This window comes from Centruroides sculpturatus, unplaced genomic scaffold, assembly GCF_000671375.1.
Source record: "Centruroides sculpturatus isolate CEXI.00-Female unplaced genomic scaffold, Cexi_2.0 scaffold47, whole genome shotgun sequence".
In the NCBI taxonomy this organism is placed as follows: domain Eukaryota; kingdom Metazoa; phylum Arthropoda; class Arachnida; order Scorpiones; family Buthidae; genus Centruroides; species Centruroides sculpturatus.
In genome coordinates this window covers 42,989-53,183 of record NW_019384385.1, presented here as the reverse complement: position 1 = coordinate 53,183, position 10,195 = coordinate 42,989, and the positions used below count along the sequence as shown (strand labels likewise).

Below are 10,195 nucleotides of genomic sequence, written 5' to 3'. Positions count from 1 at the left end.
TATGGAATTGTAACGCTGTAAGAATTGAGGAATTTTGCTTGTTATCGATGACATGCAAAATTTTTTAAAATTGTATGTTAACTGCAGTAAAATGGTATGCTAAAACTCATAAAGACTAACAATTGCTGGTTTAGAGAGGGTACTTAATCTGGTTTGTTTTTTTTCTTTTTTTTTTAAATTCTTTTTGCAATTTTCATGTTTTATTAGTTTTTTAAAATAAGGAAGTTTGGGACTGACCCGTATTATTTTGATGATAGGATTTGTTGAATATCACCTTATTCTCAATGCGTATAAACCTTGTTAAATGTAGCATAAACTACAAGTTTTGCTACTTGTCACACCGCGACCCCCTAAAATAAAATTAATAAAAATTTATAATGTCTACCGTTAACGTGTAGATTTTATTAATTTCTATTTAAATCGATAAATGTACGAATTCGGCTTGTAACTATTAGTTTTATATTATATGTAATTATGAATCATTTTTTTTAAATTAATTACATTGCAGAATTTAATATTATAAGAGTGAATGAGAAATAGTTTGTCATGCAGTATAATTTGATTTTTATATATAATTAAAATTATTGGAATTGACAGGAGTGAAAAATATATTTTATAAATAATATTTAATAAAAATTATTTTTAAAATATGTTTAAAGTGATTGGAAATCGGAATTTTGTTCGCGTACGATGACGAAACATCCTTTTATTAGTTGCGAATTCTGTTGGTTTTGTGCCAGGATCCCTTTCCGGAAATTTTGGTTTGTGGAAATGAAAGGAACTAACTGGTATATAATCAGTTTGTAAATTTAATTTAGTTTAATAATAAAATTTTTTTTAATGTTAATAATTGTGAATGAAGTAATTTGAACTCTACTAATTTAAATCTGTTCTGAAATTTATAATTGCATAAAATATGAGATTTTATGCATTTACAAATAACAAATACATGTAATGTAGACTAATTATGATGAATTCACTTGTTTAGACTCTTCTGTTTTCTGATAAAGCATTTTTTAAATGTACTTTATTTTAAATGCCCTAATACATTTTGTTGCATGTTAACAATTTCTTGTCTGCACGATGTTGACCTTTTTTTTAGAAATGCTGATCAAAATTCTATACATTTATTTAGCAATAATGATAGTGTTAAGCTAATTTATTACTAATTTTTGTTTTGTAATTACCTTTAGTTCTCCAAATAAAACTGATTTCTAACTGATATAAATTTAAACTTGGCATAACTATATTTACCTTCATAAATGAACACGTTTATTTATTTTATTTCCTCAAAGTCTTACATATTTAGAGAAATACACCAACTTCATTCATTCGTTTGGCGTTCAATGGTAGAACTGTACTCAGCAATGCAGTTAGTGCAGGGCTTATGACCTCTAGGGAAGTTGTAACTTGGCGTGTGTAAGTTCATTGGAGCTCAGAGTCGACAGAAAAAGAGGCGTATATTCCATTGAGATAATATATTGATTATTTTATATTGTTCGAATCTATTCGAGACCTATTTCGCATGATAATTATGTAAAAAAAAAACACTACATATATTTAATTGAAGGGTTGTTAATCAACCTGTTACCTACGCGTTGAAAGCTATTTTATATATTTAGTACTTTATTTTTTAAAATAATTAAAATAAAAAAAACAAATATACATTAATTAGTAATAAAATATTATAAATTGCATTTATGTGATATATAAATCTATTAATACAAAATTAATATATATATTTAAATTATTATTCTGTTATGTGACTATCTTTCCCGACAGATTTACTGTAGAATCTTTTTTTATGGTGCAAGGAAACAGGAAATTTAAGGGAAGCAGGAGTGGTTATTAATTACGCATAATTATTTTTTTACTAAAATCTTAAAAAGGAAATAAAGGATAACTTAGACAAAAACCTACTAAATTTATTTATAATAATATTTAGAAGAGAATATTTACATAATAGTCATTATTTTTAAAGTAAATTAAAAATCGAGAGCAATTCCCTTTCATATAAATAGTTGGAATATTTTGTAATTAATTAATTCGTGCTATTAAGTTATTTTCTTGTGACATATAATAATTTTATACGATTTGTTACTCTTGTGAATCCAACAAAAAAATATCACATTATTTCCTGCAGTCTGGTTATTGTCTGGTTGAACTTTTTCCTTTATTTTATTCATGTTTCTTTCATTTACGGTTAGATGGAGCCAAATTTAGAATAAAATTTTAAGGATATAAACTTGACAGTATCTATATTTAAATTCAGCGGAACATAATTTATATTGTACGCTTATGGCCTTTTGTACTATAACAGTCATTGAGAAAATTTTGCTGCAGTCCCCAGATTTTTAGAGGCCCCGTGAAGAATGCAGTTTATAGACTCATATTTTATGTTTTGTTTTGAATAGATATTCTAGAAGGAATGCGTATCCAGTAATTGTAAGAGGCCCTCATATAGATAATCCACAAGTTTATTGCTGGACCACCTATATTTTATTTCTTTATCAACACTTCTATAAGGAAAGGTTTAAAATTACATGGATTTAGAAGATTAGCTCAATATCTCAAATAAAAATTATGTTTTAATAAAAAATAAAATGCATTAGTTATATATTTTGTGTGAAAGTATTGGCGCAAAGTTAGATCTATTGTATCGAAAATATTTTATGCATAACTTTCCGCAATTTTTTTTTCTGTTAGATAATTATATGTAATTATTCAAGCACGAATAAACTGAAGAGTTAAAAATCACAATCAAGTTCAAGATATTTCCGAATCATCGAGTTAATCTTGAAAACTTGTTTCATTAGGAACCATTCTAATCGGCCTACGAAAAAACTTAAAAATGGGGTCAAGTTTCAAATCTCTTTTACGTTATCTTAATTGTTGTTTTGTTGGTGATTTTTGTATTTTTGGCTTAAATTGTTTCTAAATGTAGAATGATTTTGTTGTTGTTGACCGAAATTAACCGGTCAAAGTTTTTCTTTGCAACTGTGAAACTTACTACAAAGCTATCTAGACAATGTCAATCAACCTCCTGTACTTGTTTGGAACCGAAACGTAAGATTAGTATCTCACTGACAATTTTCGCTAAAAAAACCTTGAAGGGAATTTATTATTTTTTTTAAACAAACGTTCGGATAATTATCATAATAACAATGAAGGTATAATGAATGAGCCATGTTCTATTATGTATATAACATATTGATTTGAATATTTGAGATCAAAAATAGGTCTCGTTAATATTGCATAAAAGCTGCTATCCCACTTTATAGTCTTTTATTCTTCTATATATGTATAGTTTTTCTTAAAATCACGTTCAAACAATATTTTATTCACTTGAATGCATTTTAAGGTCAGCAAATGTATTGAAAGAGTGCGATGAATCGTGATGAAGGATTAATAAAAAGATATATATGAAAAATAAAACGAAGCAATATTGATCAATTAAAATCGATAAAAATAGCATAGTTTTAAATATTTTCCGAAGTCGCTTCATTTACAAGTTTTGAATATAAGAATAAAAATGGTTTATTGTAAGTGTTATTATTTGCGTGTTTTAAGGGCGGTATATTATATTATTGTATTCAAAATAATGATGCTGCTTGTTCCAAATTTAAATATAAAAATTTAAGAAACTCTATTATGAATATATTTTTATAAAAAAAAAAAAAAAACATTATTTGTCCTTGCTTTAATGATATCAACGTTCTCTGAGAAAGAATCGCATTTTTATCTTTAGATAAGTGACATTCAACTATGTTCTCCGGTTCCCCCCTGTTTCGTATCTTCGTCACTCATCAATCGCGTCACGTGATTAGCATTTTATTTTATTTTCTAACAAACTGTTTCTTTTCAGTATAAAAATATTTTTAAAATAGTTTAATACATTTTTAATAACGCGACGTTACGACAATTTATCTTAAATTTTCATAATATGACTCCATTATATTAAAATCGTTTGGGGGCGCTTGTATATTTAGGAATGTCGATATTGTTTTGAAAGTAGCTAAACGCGATGATTTGTTTTTAGAATTTTGAATGACAAAAATATTTATTAAAGATATTTAAAAGAAAAAATGCGATAAGTTGTTTATAAATAATCTTAAAATGAGATTGTCTGGATTTAAATTTAGTTTTATATTAGATATGGGATGCGGTTGTGGAAAACAAATGATTGATGTCAATGGGAAAAAATATACTATGAAAACTAAAATTGGCGAAGGGTAAGGTTTATAAATAAATGTTGTAATTAGAATTTTATCGATTTAACGTCACACTATATCGATTATTTGTGTTTCAGGGGCTTCAGTACAGTTTACTTAGTTTATGGACCAAATAGACAATATTATGCTGTCAAGTGCATCATTTGTCATAGTAAAGAAGATGAAAGGATTTCTATGCAAGAAGTCGAATATTATCGAGCTTTGAAACATCCAAATCTCGTGGAATGTCTTGATGCTGCCCTTGTAGGTTCTTGTGTAGGAGCGAGAAGTGCTAGTGAAGTGCGCATTCTCTTACCTTATTACAAGGTATATTATAATAATGACACCAGTACAATTATTTGGAATATATATATATATAACTGCATTTAAAAAAATTTACATTATTATGCTAACATTTTCATTTGGGAAATGATTACTAAAATCTAAAATCTTTCAAATGATATATTTGTCACCATGAAATCTTTAGTGTTTAGGTGTCAAAGTTTCGATATCACTCAATAACAAATAGTTTGTATTAATAAAATTTTATATTTACTTATTTATAAAATTAATCAAGAAAACTTTTGAATTTGAAATATCCAAAATTGTTGTGTGTTTAAATTTTAAAGTATAAATAATTCAAATACAGAATTCATATTTTTAACTAAAACTAATAAATTTACATGTAGTCAAACATATTATCATTCATATTACTTATTTGACCTACAGAATCATAATCAAAAAATCTTAACCTGATTTAATTTGGAATAGTCCTTGACTTAAATGATGAAATTTTGAAAAAGACATTAATTATGATTTAAATAATGACCTTGAAAATATATTTTCCTAATGAAAAGTTATGACATATATACTATTTAAAATCTACCAAAATAGGATGGGATAAAGTGAAAACTGATAAACTTGCTTTGTCTCATTAAATTACAACATGGGAAATTATTATGTAATTTGTAAAACTGAAATATTTGAAATAATGGAAATTTTCTATTTTAGGACTAAAAATTTAGAAATACAGCTATAATTCTGTTTCACATTATAATTCATCTTATGTATACTGATAATTTCAGGATTTTAGGATTTCATAACATTATTTATTTATGAAAGATATTTCTATCAATTTATCAGTCTTTTCAAGAAAAGTAAAAAACTTAGCAAGAAGTAGGTTTTATTTTATGAAAAAAATTCAGGAGAGAATATGAAACATGAACTAACATCTTTTACTCAGTGAAATAAAATAGTTTTTATTAACTATAGTATATCTTTGCTATCATTTTAATTCAATATAATATGTTTCTGCATCAAAATACATAGGTCTAAAGTAAATGTTAAGGACAATGAAATTCTAAGTTTAAATAGAATGATTAGTTTACACAGTCAGTCAATACTACGAGTTATATAAAAATTAAGACTAATATAAATGTAATTCTCTTAACATTTAACATATTGAAACAAAAATGCAAATATTATTAAAGAATCAAAAGAAAAATACTAAGTTATTATAAATGTTGCATTTTAAGTCTGTTTCTGTTTTGATATTAATGTATGTAGAGAAGACAGTTATGTTTTGTATTTATTATTATTATTTTTTTTAAATATAAAATTCCTTGAAAAAATTTTAGTAAATATATCTACAAATTATTACATTATATACTACTGTGCTATATCAAATAGCATATTCATTTTACAATTGGTATTAAATTTTATTTTTAACAAATTATTTTGTGATATTAAACATATGGGATTTTTCCTAGCATAATAAAATGTGAATATAAGGAACACACTCAATTAAGAGAAATGTAGGGATTATAACAAAGCAGTCTGTTTCATGTTAGAAGTAAAACCTTTGGGATCTACCAGTGGCCAAGTGGTTCTGTTCCCTGAACACTGGTAGTTTGGTCATATGTTCATGCCTTGCCAGGACAGGCTGGCCATGTAGAGTTTTCTGGGTTTTCTCCACATCTTGTTATCCTAAATAGGGGCCACTTACCCTTAAAAGACCTCCCAGAAGGCATCCTCATAGGCAGATTGCCCAAGTGTTGCATTGCCATAACTAACAAAACAAACAAACAAAAGAGATCCTTTGTGACCAGAAGTAAAATCTTTTGTATCTAATTTATAATTCAAAATTTAAAAAATACAGGTATTTAATACTTAAGTATAGCTTAAACATTTTTGAAAACAAACTTTTTAGAAAGATGTTTTACTGCATTAACTATACTTATCCCATGCATTGTTTTTGGGATATCTTATTCCAAAATATTTTCAAATATATTTATTTATTTTAGTTTAATATATAGATATTGTTATATTTGTAAAATCTTATCTAGAAGAGACAAGATACATGAGTATCTCAATATTATGCGTGGTTTTACTTTACATAGTTTTGCTATAATGCAACTTTAAATAATTATAATATATATAATGCCAGGGGTTGAGCCATCCTCACCATATACGTGGTACAATCCAAAAGTTCAGGGACTGCAGTAATGTATGACAACAAAAGCATGTATTTAAAGTTACAGCGTATGAAATGGATTCTATCAAACCACCCCTACATGTTCAGGTTGATTTTGCCCATGTCACATGATTAAACAGCGAGTGCTGTTGTTTTTTTTCGGAGATAGTTACTTTTGTTTGGCGACGTAATAAAAATGGAGTTTCAAGAACAGCGCTGCATCATTAAATTTTGTCAGCGTTTAGGTAAAAAATTTATGAAGACTTTAAAATTGCTAAGAAAGGTGTATGGTGATTCTATCATGGTGAAATCAAAGGTTTAAAGAGGGCCGAGAATCTATCGCAGATGATGAACGCTCTGGCCGACCTTCGACTTCATGGAACGAGGAAAATGTTGAGTTGGTCTCTCAATTATCTAGACATTTTATGTCGTTTGAGGGAATCCATTCGTCATAAACGGCCGCAGATCTGGTGAAGTGGAGAATGGTACTTTCTGCATGACAATGGACCTGCAAATCGGTCCCAAATGGTCACACAGTTTCTCGCCAAATCTCAAATTAATGTGCTTCCACACCCTGCCTATTCACCGGACTTAGCTCCATGTGATTTTTATTTGTTTCCATCAATGAAAAAGCATTTGCAGGGATGCTGTTTTGTGTCATCAGATGAGGTGAGAGCAGCATCGCAGGAGGCCTTACGGGAGGTTTCAAAAAATGGCTTCCAGCAGTGCTTCCAGAAGTTATACAAGCGCTGGCAAAAGTGTATCATTGCCCAAGGTGATTATTTTGAAGGTGGTTGTGCATCGGTAATATAAACTTTTTAAGGTAAGGAATTTTAAGCCAAGTCCCTGAACTTTTGGATCGTACTACGTACATCATTATAATGGTGGGAGTGGCCCACAACAACTACAACACATTTACACACACATTTGAAATATTATTTACAAATATGATTACTGATTAAATTATATATATACATATATTTTTTTTGAGATTTGAATGGGGTTACTCCCTAAAATATCATTAAAATGCATTGTCATTGGACTTAGAAAGCTGAAACTTTGAGGACACCTACCTTAATTAAAAGTGGATGCTATTTGAGTTGCAAGATTTGAAGTTAAATAAAACAAGTTAAATAAAAGTGTTTAAAAAAATAAAATAGACACTGAATTAAATTCCTGTATGTTTATATTTATGAAACAATTATAGTGTGTGTTTTTATAATCAAATCAGCATATGTCAGCCAATATACAGCTGTAGAATCTAAATATCACAAATGGCATTTTGTCATCCAAAATTTTTTAAATTATAGTAGATTCCAACTGTTTTACTTTAACAAAGTTGAAAATCATTGTCAATCAATCCAGAACCTTCAAGTAAGTGAGGGAAGAATGATTCAATCTCAATTCCTGTGTCAGCTGATTCAAAATTCTAATAAATCATTAGTTAAACTTGTAATAATTTGATGGTCAGATTGTCAAGGTTGGAATAGCACCACTCTGGAGGACACAGGTTTTAGCCCGACAGACAGAAATTTTTATGAGGTGGATTGACCTGGATATGTCTGGCCCATCCCTAGCTGATGTATATATTATCAAAACACTGTTAATGTTTACAGAGCAGATAAAAAAAGAATACAAATTAGAATAAATAAATAAATAAACACTCATTTTTGAATGTTAGTTATTTTTCATTTTGGAATGTGTTGCTATTTTTATAAAGACACTGAAAACACCTTATGTACTTTTCCAGCAATTAATAATAAATAGCAAATAATTTTTAATATTTGCTATTTTTCCTATGTAAAGGTTAACTTGCTTTATGTAATGCTATCTTGAAACTAATTGCAAAATGTGAGGAAGTCCTGAATTCGTAATGCTTTAAACTCTAAAATGTAATAAATGTGGAATGAATATTGTTTTTAATAAGATATATAATTTATTTTGTATTTTTAATATTTAGTCCTATGGAAGATTTAGATTTAATTTCATATTACATAATTTTTCCTATGAAGAGCTAACTATAGTAAAAAATAATTGTAATATTAAATAGTAGTTTTTAATTAATATATCATTATTTATCAATATTTAATTATTAGATAAATATTTTATAATAATTAAGAATCAGTAAAATGCATAATATTTTTTAATCACAATATTGAAAACAAAATATGTGGATATGTTTTTTTTTAATTTTTCATTTATGATATTCAGATTTTGCATAAATTAAAATTCATCAGTCAGTAAGAAAGGATATCTTCTATTCAGTTTTTAAATAAATATAATTATACTAATAGAAAAATTAGTATTAAAATTTAGAATATGAGTTTATTCAAAATTATTTTATAAAATCTCATAATTTTTAAATATTTAACATATTGATAAATTGTTTAATTTTAATAAAATATTTAAAATTAAAAAAAAATTTATTAATTTCAAATATCTTTATGAATTTTAAATATTACTTCTTGCATTTGTACTAGATTAAATAAAGTATTTATATATGATATGTTTTTCATTGGTGATTTATATGATTGATTAATTTATAAAGTTTTGAGATTTAATTAATAAAAAAATTTTATATTATATAATGTTATGAATTTTGTTTGTTTTTAATATTTCATATATAAAATAAAGAATTAACTGTAGTTAATAAAGACAGCTATATGATATTTTATTAGTTATAAAAAATTTTATTTTTTTAACATCATAATTTCTGTATTTTTGGTTGTTAACCTCTAATAAATTAATGCAAATATTAAAGATTTTGCAGATGTTTATTAGTAGAAATTGAACTTTACATAAAATGAATTGACTTAGTGGTAAATAATTTGTTAAATTTGTGACTACATTAATTTGATTAAAAATATTTCAGTTATTTAGTTAATAGTTATATTATTATTAATTAGTGTTGAATTTAACTTTTCTTATATAAGTATATATTTCAAGTTATAAGTTTTCATGATGTTTAAGTTTTTAATTTTAAGAAGTAGAATGTCATTATTTTGATTTTCAAATGATATTTAGCTAACCATTTAATATTAGTTTTTTTTTTTAATACTACAACTCTCTATTTACAATCTTAAAATTTTTCTATCTTTTTTTTAAAAGTCATAATATATGAGACTTATGAATGTATATATTGCAAAATCATATTATACAATAGTACTATTATAAGTTATATAAAACAATTATTTTTTACATTTAAATTTACCAGTATATTCTTTGTTTAATTTATTATTAATATATTTACATAAATTGTTTTTACATTGTGTTATGATATAATTTAAAAACTTTTATATAAGTTTATAATCTGGCACTAATTATATGTGTATTACTCGTACTTATTAATATTTAAATCTTTGTTTTGTTTGTTAGATAGTTGTAAAAGTATATTTTTCAATGTTATATTAACAATTTAAATCTTTAATATTTAATAAGTTATCTTAAAAGTTTTATTTATTTCAATATTTTAAAATAAAATTAATTGTGTATTATATGAGATGGCTATATA

General features: G+C 25.8%; 1 protein-coding gene across 1 annotated transcript in view; it reads left to right on the top strand.

The window, feature by feature from the left end:
* Positions 1-3,938: 3,938 nt before the first annotated feature.
* The window catches only part of LOC111618031 (serine/threonine-protein kinase 16-like), a 44,845-nt gene continuing 38,588 nt past the window's right edge, over positions 3,939-10,195 (top strand). Inside the window, exons 1-2 of the mRNA XM_023359451.1 lie at positions 3,939-4,232; positions 4,310-4,538. Coding sequence (XP_023215219.1) covers positions 4,117-4,232; positions 4,310-4,538 — 345 coding nt within the window. The 5' untranslated portion in view covers positions 3,939-4,116. The remainder of the gene's footprint in view (positions 4,233-4,309; positions 4,539-10,195) is intronic.